Source organism: Mus caroli, chromosome X (genome assembly GCF_900094665.2).
Source record: "Mus caroli chromosome X, CAROLI_EIJ_v1.1, whole genome shotgun sequence".
Classification (NCBI taxonomy): domain Eukaryota; kingdom Metazoa; phylum Chordata; class Mammalia; order Rodentia; family Muridae; genus Mus; species Mus caroli.
The window spans coordinates 135,419,119-135,442,533 of record NC_034589.1 but is presented as its reverse complement, the minus strand read 5'-3'; the positions used below and the strand labels follow the sequence as shown (position 1 = coordinate 135,442,533).

The 23,415-nt window shown below is 34.8% G+C and overlaps 1 protein-coding gene across 1 annotated transcript in view; it reads right to left on the bottom strand.

The window, feature by feature from the left end:
* Positions 1-23,415, bottom strand: part of Htr2c (5-hydroxytryptamine receptor 2C) — a 212,188-nt gene that overhangs the window by 98,147 nt on the left and 90,626 nt on the right. The window contains exons 3-4 of the mRNA XM_021153505.1: positions 9,828-9,932; positions 6,307-6,623 (exon numbers count right to left, since the gene is read on the bottom strand). Coding sequence (XP_021009164.1) covers positions 6,307-6,623; positions 9,828-9,862 — 352 coding nt within the window. The 5' untranslated portion in view covers positions 9,863-9,932. The remainder of the gene's footprint in view (positions 1-6,306; positions 6,624-9,827; positions 9,933-23,415) is intronic.

Genomic DNA, 23,415 nt, shown 5'->3' with positions numbered 1-23,415 from the left:
GAATTGCCCTCTCAGAAGTGAAGGGGTAATGGGAGTCATCTCAGAGAGAGTGGGTGGGAGGGGGCAGCATTGGGGATGTAAATCAATCAATCAATCAATCAATAATTTTAAAAATCCTCAGTTAATTAATTTTGAGACTAATTTCTGTTAGCATGTGGAGATGGAATGAGCTTATAATATTACTTTACACTGTAAACAGTTGTGTGAATGAAAACATACATGATGAATTATAGCATAATAGTAAGATAATTTGAAGTGACTACAGTTTATTTTGAAAATGTGGTTAATAAATGCCTTTCCACATTTATTTACTTATCTATTTATTATTTTTAATATTTGTACATCCTTCTTGGTGACTCATCTATCCATCTCTTTTGCTCATTTTTTTTTAATTTTCTCTGGGTTTCTTATTTACCCTCTAATAAATATAGTACTGCAAAAATTTTCTAGTGCATCTTACTTTCCAATCAATTAAGTGGCATTGTTTCATGTGTATTAAGATAATTTATCTATCCTTTTTATGGCTCAATTTTTTATGACACTGGGACTGGACCATAAGGCCTACCTCTGGGTACAAATATTTAGTTACATTAACAAAGGATTGAATAACGTGAAAGAAATGGGGCAATAGATTCATTTATAGTTTTGTCCAGAAGTGAGTAGCAAGAAATCCTTTACCTGATTCTCACAGTTATCACAACTGATTAAAAGGATGATATAAAATCCAGGATACAAGCAGAAGAAAACAATGTGGGTTTTTTTTTTTTTTTTGTTCCTGTGAGATCAGTCCCCCTTGTGTGTCTCTCCTGTGGGTAGTCTTTTTTTATTCCTGTGGGTAGGATTCCCCCATTTTGTCCTTCTTCTGTCTTGAGGTATTTGGGAAGCTGAACAGTTTCTTTTTTTTTGTACCACTAGTTTCTTTCTTTCTCTTGGCAACATGAGCCTTGGATTCCAATAAAAATTCTAAGAACCTGTGGTCTAACCCACTTTTGAAAATATTTTTTTCATTTTCTTTTATAGAAAATCTGTAGCTTTGCATTTAGCTTTAAATTCTGCTTGAGTTAGTTTTTCTTAGGTGTGCAAATTTATGAGGATGTAAATTTGTTTTTTACATATGATAACCAATAATTCTAGTAATATTGGTTAGTATGATTTTGAAATGTGTTTGAGCCTTTGTTGCATTTAGTGATTTTTTTCAGTCTTTAACATTCAACATAGCATTCTTCTTGATTACTGTTGTCTGAGAGTGAAACCGAAGTCAAATCAAATTCTATGTCTGATCTCTCTTCACTGTGTGTGTGTGTGTGTGTGTGTGTGTGTGTGTGTCCCTGTGTGAGTGCAGGAGCATTCATGCATCAGACAAAGTGTGGAGGTCCCTCCTTGCTCTTGAACCTTGTTTGAGACAGGTTCTCCATATGCACCAGGTTAGCTGCCCCATGAACTTCCATACAGACAGGAACCATGGCATGCATCTTTCCATGGATTCTAGAGCTCTTCACTCAGGCCCACATGCTTGGATAGCAAACACTTTAGTCACCAAACTGGTTTAGTTTCAAAATTGTTTCAGCTACTCTAGTTCCTTTACATTTCATCATGAAGTTTAAAACACTTTTTGTATTTAAGCCCCTCAGCCATGCAAATATGTTTTGTTGACACTGAACTGAATCTCTAGATCATTTCAGGAAGTATTAATATCCTTAGAAGACTGACTTCTCTAATTAAAAACAAGATATGTGTCTTAATTTTTCTAGTGTTTTCAATTTTCTTCATATACCTCCATTATATATTTTAGTAGATTTATACATTTGATTTGTTTTAATTATATTGAAAAGAGTAACTTTGAATTTGTTTTCCAATTCCTCTTGCTAGTGTATAGAATCACAAATTATTTTTGTATACAAACTTGTAAAAATAGCTTGCAAAATTCTCTTCTTAATGATTCTAATTATCTAGTTATTAGTGAATATACATTTTCCTTCTCTAGATTTTTTTTTGGGGGGCTGGGATAGGATTCAGCACCTTGCAATGGTAATGCACATTCCAACATACCAAAATTAAAACAACTTTAATTTTCAGGTTAAAAAATGTTCCACTTGTAATTTTTCTTAACATCTCTGATTCAGTAGTTTCTTTAGGATGTCTTTTTTTGCTGTTTGTGGGTAGAGCAAGAAAACAAGCCCAAGTGTTCAAATTCATACCTATAGAAATGTATCTAATGTATTAATCAGCAATTAAAAACAACGAATTTATGAAATTCTTAGGCAAATGAATAGAACTAAAAATGTCATCCTGAGTGAGGTAACCCAGTCACAAAATAACACACATGATATGCACTCACTGATAAATGAATATTAGCCCAAAAGCTCGGAATACCCAAGATACAATTCACAAACCACATAAAACTCAAGAATAAGGAAGACCAAAGTGGTGGATACTTTGATCCTTCTTAGAAGGGGAAACAAAATACCCATGGAAGGAGTTACAGAGTCAATGTCTGGAGCAAAGACTGAAGGAATGACCATCCAGAGACTGCCCCACCTGAGGATCCATCCTATATAGAGTCACCAAAACCAGACACTATTGTGGATGCCAACAAGAGCTTTCTGACAGGAGCTTGTTATAGCTGTCTCCTGAGAGGTTCCACCAGAGCCTGACAAACACAGAGGTGGATGCTGACAGCCTACCATTCAACTAAGCACAAGTTCCCCAAAGAAGGAGCTAGAGAAAGGACTCAAGGAGATAAAGGGGTTTGCAGCCCCATAGGAGAAACAAAAATATGAACTAACCAGTAAACCCCAGAGCTCCCAGGGATAAACCATGAACCAAAGAGTACACATGGTGGGACTCATGGTTCCAGCTGCATATGTAGCAGAGGATGGCCTTGTCGGTCATCAATGGGAGGAGAGGTCCTTGTTTCTGTGAAAGCTTGATGTCCCACTATAGGGGAATGCCAGGGCCAGGAAGTGAGAGTGGGTAGGTTGGTTAGCAGGGGGAACGGGGAGGGGATAGGGGGCTTTTGGAGGGGAAACCAGGAAAAGGGCTAACATTTGAAATGTAAATAAAGAAAATATCTAATAAAACAAACAAACAGAATATCTGCCATGGAGCAAAGATGAATCAAATATAAAAAAAGCAATGTAAAATTGAAAGTTCACTTGTTTATAATTTTTTTATATTTAAATTGGTGATATAATGAACAAAAGTGTTTTGAAATTATTAAAGTTGTTTTTCAAGTATTACTCATTTCAGTGTGGTTATGATATTGATTTTAGATATATTTTCATTCTATTCAAAATCCCACTTTTTAATGTTCTGAAGAAATGCTTAGAATACAGTAAATACAGATACCTGGTAGAATTACAGAGTGAAACTATAGTTGTGTTCATTTTTTATTAGTTTATTTCTTCTGCTGAAATTGCTTTTCTTGGTCTCATGTTTATATTTCTTGTTTCATATTTAAATGAGTAATTTTTTTATTCTCCAGAGAAATAATTAGTTTTCTTTTTTCTTTATTATATTTATTTATTTATTCATGTATTTACAGTCCAGTCATTATCCCTCAGCTGGTCCACACAGTGATGTGCATGTGATGCTACAAAATAATCTCAAGATCTGAAAAATTATTAATTTTTGGTTATTTCTTCAATGCTATACCCTCTTTCTGTATATATAATCTCTCTTTTTCCATGTTTAAACTGGCTAAAACTTTCTATTTTAAAAATAATTTTTAAAAGACAGATTAAAAAAAAACTATTTCTGAACTGACTATATTTCTTCTTTCTCTTCTTTAACCAAACAATTACTCTTGCTATCTACCTTTGAATTTTTTTTTCACCTTTTTTTAAATATTTGTTGGATTTCTTTGTGGTTCTCTAGATTTGCTGTAAGAAAATTTTATTCATCCTCTTCTCAAATAGATTTCATTATATTTTCATATCATTTTTTGTTGTATTAATAACTCTAGAGTCTTCATATGATAGGAAATCAGTGATTTTTCTTTCTGGGTCTGAAGTGTCTTGATGAAGTTTCCAGGAAATGCCTTCAATTGTGATGTAGTCTATAGATAACTGTACTGATACAGTTGAGGAATATTTGCATCTTTGCTGCTGATTGCTAATGTGTTAAGCTCAAGAACATCTTCACAGATATAGAAGTATGGTTTCTTTCAAGGGCTTTATGTGAAGAGTGGAAGGCAATATGGGGAGAGTTAATGGTGTTTATATGTGACATTTCTGTCATATAAAATATGTTTTAATCTCTTCAACATTTCACTGTCCTCTTCCCCTTTCTTCGAATGTCAATTCTGCTTCTCTTGTTTATTTTTCTTTTTCACTCTGTTCTACCTCCAGGAAGCTACTTTTTCTTGAGATTTGTGCAGACTTTTCAGTCTGTGACTTGAAGGTCATCTTGGGAAATTTTCGGTCGACTTTGTAATGGAGTTTTTTAGATCAACCTCCGGGGTCTTCATATAGTTCTTTTAAAATTTTTTTTTGTTATACTTTTTAAAAAAATAATTTATTTTTTACACTTCATATTCCACTCCCTGCCCCCCCATCCATCCTCTGACAGCTCCACATCCCACAACTCCTCCCCACCCCCTCTGTTTCCACGTGGATGCCCCCACACCCAACACACCTGACCTCTAAACTCCCTGTGACCTCCTTATAACATTTTTTTTTTTATAGCCTGCCTTTGATCTACCAAAAAAAAGGCATGCAGTGGGGAGCTCACAGTGGAAGCAGTACCTTTGAAGTGGCTGTTTCAATATGTTTCTGTGACCTTGTCTTCACTAATACTGGAGAAGTAAAAGGCCAAATAACCAGTGTGATACAGATGCTTTGAAATAAACATGTCACTGAAACTCAGTGGAATAGGAAAACTGTAGCTTCTAAGATTGCCTTATCTATAAGGCATTTAGAGATGATAAAATTAGGTACTGCCACTGAAGATTTGGGAGTGGCTAAGTTTTAAGTGTCATAAGAGATTTTTTTCAAATTTTTCTTTTTTTCAGATTTTTAGACTAGATACTATTTTAGTAATATTTTCATTGTCCAATTCCATTATGCGTTTGGAGAACTTGTTGGACATCTCTCTTTTAATCTACAAGAAGATGAGTATGTTAACAATTAAAGTTAAACTGGGACTTCCACATATTAACAATTAACTTTGAACTTGATTTTCAAATTTTGTAGTTATGGTACTTATTGAAAGTCAAATACAGTGGTGATATATACTGGAGGCAACACCTACTTGGGAGTCTGAGGCAGGAAGTACATATGAGCTTTGATTCATTGATTTTTATTTTATTAATTTTTAAAACATTTGATGTTTTTCTTTTAATTTTGTGTGAATATGGGTATTTAGCTTATATGTATGTCTGCACCACATTCATGTTCTACTGTCTGCAGAGGTCAAAAGAGAGCATCAGATCTCCTGGGACTGCAGTAAAAAATACTTGTCAACTGCCATGTAGGTGCTGGACATTGAACTCAGGTCCTCTGGAAGATAATTTAGTATTCTTGACCAGGATTTTAATGTGATTTTGATTTTTCTAAAATCATGAGTACTAGCCAAAACCAAAACGTAGATTAAAATGAACAAAGCAAAGAGATGGCAGAAAATCAAAGAAAAAAATTAAAGCCTCTTGAAAATCATTGAAGCTGAGTTTCATGGTTGTGACATGAACTTACATTTATGTGCTCAGAAATTAATTTTTATACCTCATCTCCTTATAAAACCATGACTTAGAAACTGCATGAAAAAGAAGAGCAATGCCTATTAAGTGCATAATTTGTACCAAATATTTAGTTTGTCAACATTACAGATTACATATGCTGGGGGTTTATCAGTGATTGAGTGGTTGCCTAGAGTAAATGAGGCCCTGGGTTCAATATCTGTTACTCAGAAACATTTCTTAAAATAAAATTATTATAGAAGACAAATTTTGCTTTCCTTTTGTGTATTAGAGATGGCACTGACAATAAATATGGTAGCCCAAATACAGGTCAGGGTGCCATTTTGCCACTATCCCATTTTGTATGGTTATTTATTGTTTATATATGACACCTGCAAATAAAGTATTTATGGATAATTTCAATATATTATAAAATAGTTGTTTTAACTTTTGAAAACTCTGCTGAAGTTTTATTTCATAAATCTCAACATATCCAATCATTTTTTCTTGCTCACATTTTGTTTTTATTCTATATTTTTCAAATTCTTTAGGTAAATTATTAACTGTATAAATTACATCCTGATGATTATTACAAAACTATGAGACTGAGAAATGAATAAAAGTGTACTCACCATAAAGAATTGCAAGCAGAGACAGGGGCATGACAAGTAGTCCCACCAGCATATCAGCAATGGCTAGGGACATTAAGAAATAATTGGTAGCATTGTGCAGTTTCTTCTCCATGCTTACTGCCATGATAACGAGAATGTTGCCCCCTATTGTCATGATTATAATCACGACTATTGAAAGTGCTGGCCAGTTTTGTACCCCGTCCGGGAATTGAAACAAGCGTCCACCATCGGAGGAATTAAAAGTGTCAGTTACTATAGCTGCTACTGGACTTATGGAAATATCGAACTGCCAAACCAATAGGCCAATTAGGTGCACACTGAAAATTAAAAAGAAAAGAGAAAGGAAAATTAGGCTCCATTTACACACAATATATCATATATAGTATACAATAGCTTGTAGCCCCCTCCCAATACTGTGACCATGACCACCTCCATCCTCCTCATTTCCCATTTTTATCATTATCTTTTACTGAGTGACTGCTATAAGGTAGACACTTAGTTTACATGCACACGCACACGCGCACACACACACACACATATCCCACAGGAGATCAGTAATGATTTGTTCTCATTATGCAGCTGAAAAAAAAAATGAAGTTTAAAAAAGGGTTTTGACACTTTCCCCAGCCAATGTAGCCAAGTAAATGACAGGACCAGGGGCCATCATATGGTCTAGTTTCGGACCATATTAAAATATTAAATATTACTGCTGTTTCAAAATACAGTATTATTTTACTTACTGTGATAATTTATTATTTTCTTTTAGATTTTTATTTTATTTTATTATGTTGTATTACAAAAGACCATTTTCATGTAAGTATAGAAAGTACTTTTAATATGTCTTCCTCCAACTCAATAGATTCCCTCACCCTTCTTAGATGTCTTTGTTCCTGAGAGAGTTTTGCTTTTATCTTCATGTCATCTGTCATACATGATTAAGTGTATCTATGAAGTCAAGGCTCTACAAATGAGAGAAAAAATGTGGCATCTGTCTTTCAGAGACAGACTTAATGTTTTATTCTTTATATTTTTAAAATATGAATTTCTTTAAGACAGCTGTGGCAGAAATCATGGGAAAGTTCCTTAAAGGAGTCAGTGGCCAGACAAGATACTTGGAAGTTGAATTGTGTTGTTCTAAATTTAAAAGAAAGCATAAGACTTTATCAGAACAATTTTATGAATTGTTTTGAAAGCTGCTGTGACAGCAATGCACACTCATTTCTTTTTAGGAGTATTTCCAGGTTCTTGTGCTTGCAAAGTGAGTTTCTGATGGTTGTCTGCTTCTTGCCTTGTGTCTTAAACTTTAATGCTCCCTACTGCCTACCTCATTTGTGTCCTTGGTTTTCTAGGACTTAACTATAGGCTTAAGAGTAATGTGTGTAAATGGTTGATTCCCATTTAGGGTAGAGGTAGAGGTAGGTATTAAATCTCTTAAATCATTTTAAATACATATTTTTACATTGGTCCTTAGATTCTACAAGTAAGAATTTCAGGTTAGGTGGTGATCTAAGACAAGGGAGATATTTATATTTTACTTCTGTTAATTTCAAATTAATTTCCCTCATAGTGGTGAGATTTATTTACATTGAAAACACAAATACCAAGATGTGAGCTCCTAAGGTGTGTCCAACAAAACCAACACATGTATCTTCCATGAGAAAAATAAGACATCAATTATGTTCAAAATTTCCTCCCTCCTAGAAGAAGGAAGAAAATAATATGTGGGGCAGCAGAAGAGAAGGGATGGGAAGGGGAAAAGGGAAACAGGATAAGGTATGAGGGGGACAGGAGAGAAGCCTAGAGGGCCAAGAGAAAGAATGGAACTACACTGCCTCAGGAGGATGGGAGGTGAGTGGGTTCTCTAGAAAATTCTAGAGACCCAAGAGGCAAGAGACTCTCAGGACTCAATTGGGGTGACCTTAGCCAAAATGCTCAACATTGGGGAGTGGGAACTCGAAGAGTCCACCTCCAGTAAATAGACAGGGCCTCAAGTGTAGGGACTGGGTTGCCATCCCACAGTTAAAATTTCTAACCAAGGATTGTTCCAGTCTAAAAGAATTGTAGGGACAAAAATAGAGAAAAGACTGAGGGAAAGGAGGTCCAATGACTGGCCCAGCTTGGGATCCATCTAATGGGAGGTCACTAAAGCCTGACACTATTACTGATGCTATGATGTGCTTACAGACAGGAGCCTAGCATGACTGCCCTCCAAGAGATCCTAACAGCAGGTGACTGACACAGATGCAGATACTTACACCCGACAATTGGCCTCAATTGGCCTTAATTCGGGGAACCCCTGTGGTTGAATTAGGGGAAGGACTAAAGAAGCTGAAAGGGAAAACTACCCCATGGGAAGACCAGCAGTCTCAACTAACTGAGATCCCAGGGAGCTCTCAGTGACTGATCCACCAACCAGTTAACATAAAGCAGCTGGTCTGAGGACCCTGGCACATATGGAGCAGAAGTCTGACTGGTCTGTCCTCAGTGGAGAAGATGCTCTTAATTCTTGGGAGACTTGAGGCCCCAGGGAAGGGGAGAGTCTGGAGGGGGGACCACCCTCTCAGAGGCAAGGGGGAGGAAAAATGGGATGAAGAATTGTGAGAGGGAGGACAGGAGGGAAGTTATGCCTGAAATGTAAATAAATAAAATAATTTAAAATTTTTTCCTGTTTGAAAATATCATTTGTGACTGGCTATTCTGGATGAGATCTATTTATTTACTTCTATCTATCTATCTGTCTGTCTATCTATCTAGTTTTTATTTTTACTTGTATCTATCTATCTATCTCTTTATTATTTTCAGTTATTACATAAGAGCAAAGGGATTCAAGACTTTGGTTATTCTGTTCAGGGTTTATACACTCCTTAAATAGTAGGTTTGGGTTAAGTGAGACTTTCAGTGGCTTTGTTCTTGTATTTGATTCTTTACTAGTCCTTACATTGCATTCTATTAAATTCAACTATTGCTTCGTTCTAGAACCACAGTGTTCTGCCCTATCAACTACACCCTCAATCCCTGCCTTCAGATCTCTAGCATGCTCTACTACTCCTTACAAAATCAGTTGCTTATAAGAACATCCTCTCTTCACCCTTTTCACTTTTTCTCCAGTTCAGCGTGTATGTATCTTAAGCTAAGCTCAGTTCTGTAACTACCCTGTCTCAGTCACCTTGGGGTCAGGACTACAGGTTTATAGCACCACAATAAACAGCCATTTGATTTAATTGTTCAGTTCATACAAGAAGGAAAGGGGAAGAAACTCTCTAAGTCTTACCCGTGATAGAAGCAACCATAAAAACTAGAATAAGTGTAATTGAGGCTATTATTCCCATATCATCTGAGTAGATGAGTTTTAAAATTTAATTAGATGCTAGATTATTCTTATTCCCCATTTATTATCTTTAAACACAAAATATTCATATTTTTGATACAGGTCATAGAGTAGCTTGGTCTTAGCATTTTGAGCATCAAGTAAGCAACCATAAAAGTAACTGTTGTTTTTATTTAAGTAATAGAATTCTTACAGGAGTGAGCGCACCGCGGTGCCCAGGTTCACCATTATTGCTTCAGTTTTAAGCAACCAGAGTTTAAAACTGAGAATTGGGAAGTTAACAGTATTGTTTCATCCCCTGAGGAGAGAAAAAAAGAGAAAAGAAAAAAAGAACATTAGTTAAAGTATCAAATAGCTTACCTATCAAGCAATTAAATGACCTCAATGACCATATTTAGTCTTAAGACAATCAATACTTCATTTAAATAGTAGGGAAACATGGTATATAGAAGTAATGAAGAATAGCTAAGAACATTTTTTTTCACTGACTTATAGACAGGCACAAAGCTATTGATTTTTGTAAAATTTCTTGTTTAGGGTCTAGTGCTGTGTGCCTTTACTGCATATTCCCTTGTTAGGGTAAACAGAGCTTCAAATATATTTTTTGTGAAGGGAGATATTAATACATCCTTGAGATTTTCAAGTCATTGGGGAAACATAAAATTTAAAATTAATTTACATTTCTAAAATTAAAAGGGTTCATCTTATAGTAAAATGAAAACTATAACAAATTTCAAGAATTCATATAACACAAACATATTTTATAAATTTCTAACTTTTGTTTCTCTTCAAAATGAAATCAACATTAATATAGAATTCTATTTATACTTTTGCATTAACCAATAATAGCCACTAGAGGGCAGCAATAAGTAGTTTGTAACCAAATAAATAACACTAGGCAAGTTTATCATACATTCTAAGTACAGCAATCCTTCTATGTAATAGCTAGTTAATAGTAATTAATGAAATATTACAGCCCAAGCAGATGAGGTAGTATTGAAATGTAAAAACAAAATTTCAGTTGTATCAGATGATTGAAACAACACTTCTTTTGTGGATTGAGAGATAACACTACATTTTCGAACAGCTTACATAAATTTACAGATCAGATGTTTTTTGTTTCTGTAAGTTGTCTTTGAAAGGATTGTCTGAGATATCACAAACTATGTATTGGATTACTACTCAATGTATTACTATATTCTGTAGCTTTAAATGATGGTTGAGAATTAAATTGTCCAGAAAAATGAATGCATCTTTGCTGAGCAAAGCCTGCATTGGTCCATCTTTAGACTGACAATGAGGAAACGATGTGAGTCTCAGTGACTAACAAAGCAATCTTTAAGGTTTCTTTCATAGAGATTTGTAACTAAAAACAGAGAAATCAAATAGAGAGAGCTATGTTCTCTATTCTTCCTCTTCTGTGTTTTTTGACTTTGGGTTTGACTAAACTTTTTGCCATGTCAAAAAGATAACTAATAAGTCTATTCTCCCTAAGCTTGTAAATTGATTTCAAGATTAATGTCTGTTACACTTTCAGTTTGCAAGTACCAATTTGGCAATCAGAAGTGTGTGTGTGTGTGTGTGTGTGTGTGTGTGTGTGTGTGTGTGTATGTGGAAATGTGCAGAAAAGAGGGGGCAGTAAATGCTTGAGAACACAACATAATATTGCAAGATCCACTTTACGTAGTTTATATGTATTTTCAAGGAATATAAAAATAAAAATTTGATAATCTTTGGTGGTCTTAGTTTCTTTCAGAAACGTGCAATTAAAATCTCACTAGAACAAATGTAACTCCTCATTTCTCATCTTATTTAACAGAATTTTATTTTCCTAGTCATTCAAATTATCAATTAATTAATAGCAAATACATTTCCTCTATCAGAACTAAAGCAATCATTAATTAATATGGTCTGCCTTATTCTTTAATATCTACCTTTCAATTCTATCAAAAACATCTCCTTACTCTTATGAATATATGCAATTTGAATTTCTAGTGATTAGAGACTCAAAATATTGTGTAAGAGAGTGGTCTCTGCAAATTGCTAGGCCATTTTACCTGCCACAGGACAACACATAAGCCCTACCTCTTTTTGAGATATACAAATAGGTGAAAAAAAAGTGCTAAATAAATATCAAAGTCGTTTAGCCTTTCCCTTTTTTATATCTCCAATATATCAAACTTTTTTAGTAATGATAAAAGTTTGAAAACATTTTTAATATTTATTTTTTCACATATCCATAAGTTAGTATAGTTAAGAGTCAATGGTAATGTAAAATGCAGTATGTTCAAATAGGATTATACTTGAATACTCTCAATTGTACTTGCAATAGCTACATATGTTCCTGATCTCATGAAACACTTTATGCACATTCTCAGCCCTGGTATAATTAAACTATTGCTTCAGAAAACACTATGTTTTTTTCAGAAATTAACCAACTATATATTATTTCGCTTAGAATTACAGATGAAAACATTGAACAGTAATTCATTTTCTTAGGTTCCAGTTTTGCTAAGAAAACAATAATTATAAACACTATTATACACAGAGATTTCCAATTTATTAACTAAAATTACTTTCCAAGTCATGCCTTCTCATGCAGTTAAAACTTGTTTCTTTTAATTTGTTTTAGTTCTGTCTTATTTTTCTCCAATACCAAGGGAAAAATGGCCTTCCTCTATCAGAGAACTAAAGCATTTGCATTTTAACTTTGATGAAACCAAATGGGAAATTGTATTGAAGTATTTGTGGAGGTTTAGGAACACAATATAAAAGGAATAAGATATGTGAATTATATGACACAAATTCTACTTCATTATAAAATATAGTATTTTGCAATAATAATTGTCACGTATATTTGAATAAGTGTTTATAGAAATACAAAGGAGAGAGAAAGAAAATACAAAATTCCTCAAACCTCAAATAACTAACAAGGGAAACAATCAAACTATCTTCTGATTTACACTTCTCATACTCTACTTGTGAGTCAAATATTTAAACTTGGGAAGTTTTGTTTTGTGGACTATTATAAACTCCATTTTTAGATGATTAATGAATTGGTTACCCTTTAAGCAGAATCTATTGGACTCCTGTAGAAACTGTGGGCAATTAAGCACAAGGGAGTGAGAGGGCAAGAAAACACAAATTAAATTATTTTTCTGAAGTATGAAATAATAATAATAATAATAGGAGATTAAATCACAAAATGAATTCACTATCAGATCAGTAACTACTCATATCAATTATTTCTTCCTGCAGCATTTCTCACAGACATTTTGATGTTGTCTTTAAAGCATTGTAAGATCTTTAAGTATCAATAAGAGATTTTGCTTATGAAAAATCAGGGAGAAAATTTTATTTCCGTGTGATTTTTAGTAGTATGATTTTATAGCAGGTATGAGTTAACAAGCTTCTTAAACATAAATCCAAACACTGAAATGGTGAACAGTACATTTAAATGTTGCTCATTAAAACCATGTTTGTATGTTAGTAGTTTACATCTGTCATTAGCTTAGTTCAGAAAACTTATGCAAACACTTGGAAATATTTGAACCTAAATTATATTACCGTTAAGTATTCAGAAATAAATTTCAAACTGTCCAAAATCCATGTCATTCACCAAAATAGTAAAACAATTCTAAATAATTATCTTGAAAAATAATGAAACACAAAGTTAAAATATTTTGTGTGTGAGCACCTATGTGTGTGCAAGTGTGTGTCTATCCTCTTTCCATTTCAGTTAATTAGTTAGTCAAGTATAGTGTATAAACTAGTTGATTTAGGGGAGGGGGTGTATGGGACTTTGAAAAGAATAAAATCTTAATGGAAGACTTAATGGAAATCTTAATGGACTTGGGATTATATATACATTATGTTTGAAGAAAAAATGGAGGAGTTGGAGAAGGGACTGAAGGAGCTGAGGGAGTTTGCAGCCCCATGGGAGGAGCAACAGTGTCAACAGGTCAGACCCCCCCCCCTCCCCTCCAGAGCTCGCTGGGACTGGACCACAAACCAAATAGTACACATGGAGGGACCCATGGCTCTGGCCGCATATGCAGCAGAGTACAGGCTTGTTGGACATCAGTGGGAGGGGTGGCCTTTGGTCCTGTGAAGGCTCTATGCCCCAGTGTAGGGGAATGTCAGGGCATGAAGACAGGAGTGGGGGGATGGGCGGGGGAGCAACCTCATAGAAGCAGGGGGAGGGAGATGGGATAGGGCATTTCCAAAGGGGAGACCTGGAAAGGGGAAAACATTTGAAATGTAAATAAATAAAATATCCAATAAAATCCTGGCATGGTGTCGCACTCACGCCTTTAATCCCAGCACTTGGGAGGCAGAAGCAGGCAGATTTCTGAGTTCGAGGTCAGCTTGGTCTAGAGTGAGTTCTAGGACAGCCAGGGTTACACAGAGAAACCCTGTCTCGAAAACAAACAAACAAACAAACAAAAATATCCGATAAAAATATTCCTAGGAATGTATAAGTTCTTTAATAATTAAAATAAAAGGATGTAATTTTTAGAAAAGACCTTAAGAACTTGGTTGTCTTTTGGTTCTATACCCTTTAGAACTAATCCTTTCAGATTGGTTTTTACCTTAAGATTTCTTGAAAATTTGTCAGGTAACCATGGTGATGTAGCACATTATTTTTACTCACATGACGTGGAGTTTTTATTAGACTTTAGAATACACAGTAAACCGATGATTCCTGTGTGACTTCTATTTTATTTGTGTGTGGGGGAGGGTGTATGTGTGTGTGTGTGTGTGTGTGTGTGTGATTGTGTGTCTTTGTCTGTGTTTGTATAATCACATGCCTGCCATGTGGGGTTTGAGGACTGAATTCAGGTCATCCAACTTGGTTGTAGCCACCTTTACTGGTTGAGCCATTTGACCAGCCCTTGTCTAAATGTGTATGATAAATTATTTAAGAACCAAATATGTAACATTGCATGAAAGTTTGATTCTATCATTTTTCAATGCTCAAAACTAAAGACTCATAATGTAAGAAGTTTTCTCTCTTCAACATCATAAAAAGGAGATATAAAGATCAGAGAGAGTAGAAGACCAGTGGGAGTGCTGTGAAATACTCTTGACATGTAACATGGCCAGTGTAATCAGGAGGACTGGGCCTTATCCAAGAGACTACTGGGGCCCAAAAGCCTATGGAATCAAGGAAACAGAGTGGTTGTAGATACCGGCTCAGGACCTGTCCTCCAAATAAAATCTAAAAGTTAGAGGAAGGACTAGGTGGAAAGAAGATGTGCTGCAGGGTTGGTACGGGATATAAGAAGGTAATAAGTATGAATTTTATCACAATATACTGTATACATATATGAAACTGGCAAAACTTGAATAAGATGTCAATGAAATCTTCTCTCTGATTATTATATGCACTCAATATTAAACAAATGGCTAGATCAAAAGTGAATTGATCACAAATGTTCAGAAGGCTCCTATGAGGAAAAGAATTTGGGGAATATTCATGTAATCCATATATATATATATATATATACATATATATTAATTCTTAGGACTAAGGCATATTAAATGAATGTTCCTTTAAATTTAAATGTTCACTATAGCAATTTTGTAATAAAGCATTCTTCATTCAAAAAATTCATGTTTGCTATGAATAGTAACATGATGTCATTCTTTATGATTTGGTGGAAAAAATTCAGAGACAACAATCAATTGAAATCCTTTCCTACCAGTGAACCCAGGAGCTTCAAATATGGTAAGTTCATTTAGAAATGCATTCTATGAATTTAAATGAAACCAAACATGCCATTTTAAAATTTAAGGTCTTAACTTATTCTACAAGCTTGAATTCACAGAACTTCTGAGACTAAAAAATTATAAGGGATCAAATAATTTAGTTCCTTGTCTTCAGGCAGGTCTATATTTAAGTCACTTTGACAAGTTTGACAGTTGATGTTCTTTAGAACAACTTTCATCAGAGGTAATTTCAAAACCCTCCCTTGTACAGCAATCTGCTCTTTTAGGAAATGTTATTTTACACCAGGCAAAAGCACCCCAGGCTAATAGACATCAGTGAAAGTGAAAACTCCCAAAATACATCAGGAGAGGATTCTACACCTCAGGCTCAAGACAGTTATTGTATCTTTGCTAGGCTTGCCTTGGAATACACTGCTTAAAACGTAAAATTAGATGCTTTCCTAGACTGTGACAAAAAGGAGAGAGGACACTTCTGACAGTATAGTCATATATGCTGGAGGATTTTGTAATTTCTCTTTTTTAAAACAGGTGGCAGCATTCGGAGAATGGTACTTGAGGCCTTTTCTGGACATTTCATTTGATCTCATAACACCAATATGATTATTTAATTTGAAAACAGTTGTTACCAATATTTACACTTCCCTATTCTTCTATTCAGAAAATACTAAAGAGTATTGAGGCATATAGAACTTTCCCTCTTGTACTTTGACTGCAAATGAAATATTTTCTTTATTTGTGTTTTCAAAATTCTTCTGCTTAGTATAAGTTATGGGAGGTTTGTCCTTTTTTTTTTTTTTTTGGTGCTGGGGTGGCATAGTCCTCATGTGGGAGCAACAACCTTAGGACCACAGGAAAACATTTTTTGTTAAATCTAAAAAATGCAACAACAACAAAAAAATCCCAACCAACCAAACAACCAAATAATACAGTGAAATCCTCAAATCAACAGCATTTAAGGTAGTAAGTTTTCCATAGCAAAATCTATTCTACTCGCCTAAGATAATATTCCAAAAATAGTTCCTAAATTAATAGAACTGGAGTTGCTGATGCAAATCATTCCACAGTTGTAATAACAAACATTGAGGGAATCTGTCTTAGTGGGCAGCATGCCCAGCAATTTGAAGCTGTTTCTCCATAGGTGGTATGAGAATTCTGCCTAAATTATCTCAGCCTAAGTATCCTTATAGCAAAATAAACAATAACAACCAAAACCAACAACAACAAAAAACTTGTAAAAGAGCAGTACTAAGGGGGAAACCATATGTTAATGTATGTGTTGGAGACAAATTCCTACTGACTTGCAAGACTGAGAACTGTACAACCAAATTTCTGTGTGTTCAAACATTTGTTGATTTCCTATTATATGCTAGGCTCTAGGCCAGATGCTGTACACAGGGTGGAAAACAAGGCAGAAAAAAGCCCTGCTCACACAGCTTATATTCTGACTCAACAAACAAGCAAAAAGCCATGTCAGGAGTGGATCATTGCTGTGAATGAGATAGAATTGCATAAGATAAAGAGTTATGGAAGGAAATAGAGCAGATTTATAGCTGTATGTATTCATAGGCTGTCCTAGCTTTACTTATCACAAGTACAGTTATTTTACACTGGCAATATAGGCAATTGACAAGTATCACTGGTGAAAATACTTTTTGTTTGTTTGTTTGTTTTACACACTTGAAACAATTCATTCCCTTTAGTTTTGTCAAAGTACATACTACAGTCCAGCATAGCTGTATACAAAAACGCATTTCCCCCTTAGCTTTACAATGAGGTCCCCTCACTAACAGGCAGCACTTGCTCCCTGGGTCTCATTTGATTAATAAATTACAGAGTTTGGGCTGTCAAGCAGGCCTTGAATGTTGCAGATGTTCCAGTTGAGTCAAGAGAAGCGAAAAGTTCAATCAGTTGCCCAGATGTATTGTATTGCCAAATAACAGGGTACTTGGGTACATCTGGACAGCCGAATGAACTCTTAACCCCTCATCTCTCCAACACTTCTTCAGTTTGCCAGCTTTTGATACTCCTGGATAAAGAGGGAAAGAAGTAAACAAAATACACTACTTTAGCATTGAAAGATTGATTAGTTTTTCAAGTTTGAGAGTTTCACATCAAGAAAAAGCAATCTCTGCCACCAGTGTATAACACATTACTAGAAAGTGTGTTTAAATCACCAACAAACAACAACATCTACACAGAAAGGCTCATGCTAAACATTAACAATGAATGACAAGTACAGAAAACTCAATGTGCAAATTGAATTTGCATAATTTACTTTTAAAAATATGTTTTATAACATAGCACACTGGGTACTAGATGCTGTGGTTTCAGACTTGATTCTATTACTCTATTGAAGTGTAGCTTAAAATAAATCATCAAATTTATTTGAATCTCAGTGCGTCCCCCATTTTATTATGAAGTTAAATTAGAAAATTACAGTTAGATACTTCTTGCCATTGCCAGCTCAATGTGAAACATGAAATACACCTAAATGTGCCTCTTGATTTAAAAGGAGTGTGAGAGTGATTTGGGAGATATTTTCATAACACAGCCCATCTATTCTGCAAGTCCATGTGCATGCAGTCTTTAGCATCTATTTTTCATTGAAAGATTATTCTACATAAAGCCAAATCATGATTTTTCTAGGCACTCAAATGCAGCAGAGATGTGGTTTGCTGTTACACAGATTCATAGTCTAATACAGACTAACTGGAGGTAATTTTGTTAAAATATTAACATATTCTGCAGTTTGGTTTAATGATATTTTTTTAAAGCAAAAGAAAACAACTTTAATATGGCTTTGCAAAGCTCTTTGAGCACATTTAGAAATGGACCACCAACCATGCAGCATATACCAGCTGATATGAGACCCTCAACACATATACAGCAGAGGACTGCCAGGTCCGGAATCAATCAGAGAAGATGCACCTAACCCTCAATAGAATGGAGGCCCCAGGGAGTTTAGAGGTCTGATTAGGTTGGGGGTGGGGGTGAGGTGGGGACATCCTTGTGGAGATAGGGGCAAGGGAAGGAGGTATGGGATGTGGAGCAGTTGGAGGGTGGACCGGGAGGGGGAAATAAAATCTAAAGTATAAATAAATAAATAAATTAATAAATAAACATAAAAAAGATTGCTAGGTATGCTGCAGACATGCTAACATGGAAAAGGAAAGTGTCATGGGGACTTAGGCCTAGACAAAGAATGAAAGGATTCTAATGAATGATTACAGTCAGCAAAATGATTTTTTCCCTACTAACAGTTTACTTGATACCAAGTGGTCAGGCCTGAAAGCACACAAGTAACAGTGTATGAGTTTAGCTAGCTGTGTGTATGTATGTATGTATGTATGTATGTATGTATGCACGATGTATTTAATATATGAATAACATAACAAAAAAGAGGCCATGACTTTGAGAGGGAGTAAAGGGGAAGAAAAACATGGGATGGGTTGGAGAGAAGAAAGGGAAAGAAGTAAATAATGAAAATATTTTAGTTTTGAAAAACAAAAAAAAAAAAACAAACGGTTGCCGCATGTGACAATTACACAGCAGTTTTATAAGAATATACTCAGAATTTTAGAATTGTATGATGTCATAGTGTGAAATTATTTAACAAAAAATGAGAAGTAAATAGATTATTAAACTGATGTAGAGTCCTAATAGTTACCTTCTGTGATATGGAGACATAGAAAATTATTTGACTTTTATCCACACTATTATATGTGTTTTTGAAATTTTTTTAAAAGAAAATATATATTCAAATGAGATGTAATCTCAGGTTGTATCCTAAAAGTACTGTTTCTTAAAAATAAAAATAAAAAACTTCATTATTTTATTCTTAATCTAGGTTTTTTATTTCTTAATACCTTCACATGCCAAGGGTTCTGTTGTTACAAACAAAAGGAAACAAGGCAAAAATATTATTTTGCCGGGACTAAACCACCAATCAAAGAGTAGACATGGAGCGACCTATGGCTTCAGCTGCAAATGTAGCAAAGGATGACCTTGTCTGTCATCAATGGGAGGGGAGACCCTTGGACCTGTGAAAACTTGATGTCCCAGTGTAGGGGAATGCCAGGGTGTTGAGGTGGGAGCGGATGGGTGGGTAGGGGAGCACCCTCGTAGAAATGGCAGGAGGAGAGATGGGATCGGGTTCCTGGGAGAAGGTAACTGGGAAAGGGAATAACATTTGAAACGTAAATAAATAGAATAATCATTACAAAAAAACACAGCTGTCATGATAATACCTTGAGAAGTTATTCTTAGATGACTGACATGTCTAATATCAACATATTAGACTTTTGAGGGTGCCACCTTTTCCACTTAACAGCAGTATCTGATTGCTTAAGCTCTTTTGTCTAAGCTCTCCAGGGAAGTACAGTAATGGAAGGTCATTATCTTTTATAGGTTTGGGGCGTTTTGTTGTTGATTAGGTTTTTGTTTTGTTTTGTTTTTGAAAAAGAACTTAAAGTTAGGTGAATAGGGAGTGGGAGAGGATCTGGAAGGACTTAGGGGAGGGGAAGAACATTATCAAAATATAGTCAAACTTAAAAATTGTTTTAAATAATACAAATATAATTTTAAAATCAAATAAGGTTATTAATGTGTTAAGGTCAGCCATTGAGTATATTTTACTAAAAAAAGCTTAGGTTAAAATTTCAAAGGAAAATAGTATTATCATAAAATAAAAGAAAATTTAACATCATGAAGTCTGAGTTGCATACATCTGTACTGAACTGAGTTTGAAATAAGTACTATTTCCTTGTTATTTAAGTGAGATGTATTCCCACACACACTAACTTGTGCAAAACAATTTTTCAGTCAGGAATTCATTACATCATGAAAATAAATGGCTCATACAAGAAGAAATTATTTCTTTTATATGTGTGGTGTTTATTGCAGGATGTGTATGTGTGGCATGGTGTGTCTATATAGTGTGTGTTGCATGTACACGTTCGCATGTTTGTGCACAAAGAGTGGGGTTATAGACATGAGAAGCCATTTGGTTTTTGACCTGGGTGCTATCATCTGAACTCAGCCAGCTCTTCAACCTCAAGAGAATATTTCTTACAGTGAAAAAAAAAATTATAAGAGCAAAATCCTCGTTCTTTCCCTAGCTTGTGCACCACTGATACATACTTTGGTCACTTACATCTGCATATTGAACTACCTCAGGACCACCCTGAGCTGCAATCCACAACTTTTAGCAATCCAGTCAGGATAACAGCCAGCAACTAACCAGTGGTTTGTTAAGTAAGCACATACTTTCTAACTGATGGCCTTTAGTGCTTTTTGGGTATTTTGATCTTATTGTCTCCTGGAAACAATGCAGTTAAAGTATATTTCTGATCCAAACGTCTGCCATTATCCTTTAAGTACAAATTCGTGTAATAATTCCCCGTCTCTTCAGTGTTTTCAAGAAGACACTTAGTGCTAAGTAGGAAGAAAGGGAGTGAAAACTCCCTCTATATCTATTTGCTTAACATCATCTTAGTCATACAATGTTTCCTTAGAGACAAAAGGCATAACCAGTGACCAGCCATGTCTTGTTATACAAAGAAATAGGAGTAATTAAAAGAGACAGACTTTTAATTAACATTTTTAACACTATGATGGAAAAATACCCCATTGTCTGCTAATGACCCATTGTTAAGTGCTAACCTAGCAGTAATTGATGAAGACCCACAGGCTCCTTGAAACTAACTGAAAGGTTAAAAAAAAAAAAAAAAAAAAAAGAGCCAAATACAAGGATTCTAAACTGGCTCCAAATTTATATAAAACCAAAGATACAATTACAGCCAAATAAGTTGTGAATTATTCCTTCCTCATCCAAAGTGAACTGTCAGCCACAGATATTTTTCCTTTCTACTTGATACATGCTCCAAATTCTAAGCCACCTATGACAAGTCCTAGATGATGATACAGATAAACCAGGTAATATTAAGGTGACATATTTCCTTTGTTTAGCCACAAAGGATGGAGAACTTTTTGCACACCAAAGATACATATCACTCTGTGAGGGATGCAACACGGTGCCTCTTCAATTAAAAGTAAAAACAAGGGCCAATGGCTCTGGTCATCCTCATCCTTTCTTTTCTCTCTACCAAGATCTCCTGCTTGCCTCCCTGTTCTTTTTCTTTTTTTCTGTTATTCCATTTAATAGTTTTTGGCCTCCCTTTTAATCCCATTTAAAAATTATTTTAAGCCGGGCAAAGTGGCCCACTCCTTTAATCCCAGCACTTGGGAGGCAGAGGCAGGTGGATTTCTGAATTCGAAGCCAACCTGGTCTATAAAGTGAGTTCCAGGACAGCCAGGGCTACAGAGAAACCCTGTCTCAAAAAACAAAACAAACAAACAAACAAACAAAATTTATTATGAAACCTGCAAAGGTACTCTGTGTCCCCCAGAGATAAAAATAGATACTTGAAAATAGGTCTTGAGCTAAATTTATGTGGATATACAGTTCTTGGAGGTTTCTTGTGGAGCTGAAGTCCAGATGGTTGGCTGGTAGTCGGTGCCAGTCTAAATTTGCTCTCTCTATTTAATAGTAACAAGAAGTCTTTCATTTAGCAGTTTTTAATAAAATAGAGAACACTCAAAGAGACACATCATACAAGTTTAAACATTTTTAAAACTAATAGATCAAAATGTAAATTATCATACCAAAGTACATTATTTTCTAAAGTTATATGACAATTATGATTGTTTAGCTACTGCCTTTCTCTTTACTAGTTTTCAAAAAATGATGGATTTAAATTAAATGGCATTTTAGGGAGACAAAACCCAAGGTTTATTCACACAAAGCTGAATTTTATACATTTGGAGTAGGTCATTTAAACCTTGACATGAGCATAAAAGAGTCAAACACATGTGACAATTTGATCTTTAAGTTCATAAATCCGGAAAAGCACATGTAAAAAAAAATGAGCATTGTCAGTCGATTTGAAATCCTTATTTTGATTCAGGACCAATCAACAAGAGAGCTTTGAGGGTTACACTTTGGTAAGCTGTTAGTTACTCACTGAAAATAAGAATAAAATTGTGAATTAAGGAAGCTGCATTATGCCCATCAAACTTTGCAATATGATGAAATGGTTCCTTTGCTGACAAAAGCAAATAGGATTAACTGTCTTTGCATCTATTCAAAATGATTTTAAGCAGCAAGTTAGCCCAAATTATACTTAGCAAAATTCATAATAATCTACGCCACGGTATCATGTTATTATATAGAGAAAAATATGAAGGAATACAAAAATCATATGCTTGTTTCAAGTACTGTTTCAAATCTGTAGAAAAAAATCGCCTGTCATGGCAAACATTTCGTAACAGAATCATAAGAGATTCAACATTCCTAAATCTGTGGCAGAAACCTTAGATTTTCATGAGAGAACTGGAAGTCATATAAATTCAGACAGATCATAGACAATACAGTTGCAAAAAAGAACATATTGTCTATCAGCTGGGTCTTTTTGCATTTTCCGTAAAAAATAAAGATAATGGAAGATTATTTTTTAATATCAGCTTTTTCATGTATAATGGTATAGAGGCAGACTTTTAGAGTCAACTTACATTTAATTGTAACCAAAATTATAGAGGTGATGGACGTCTGTCTTGGCACTGCAGAGCCCACATGTCCCTAAATACTAGCAAGATCTTTAACGAAAAAAAAAAAAAACTTTAGTCACTTTCCCTATTAGTGGATAAGTGTGAGCTGATAACCTTTGGTATGCCAAGCACTGTTAGGTACTGGAGCCCTGATGATAGGCAAAATTGATCTTCTTCATTTTAGTATAAAAAGGAAGCCCAGTGCTAGTAAATAATTGCATCTGCTGTACATAGTCAGATTGTAGTCAGTACTAAAAGGGGAAAGGGAAGGCTGGATGCGATTAGACAGTTTGGATATTTTATTGATTATTCAATTACAAGTTTGTTTGTTTGGTTTGGTTTCTGAGTCAAGTTCTCATGTAGTCCAGACTGTCGTTAAACAATCTTTTTTTTTCCTCCTTTTTTTTTTATTACGTATTTTCCTCAATTACATTTCCAATGCT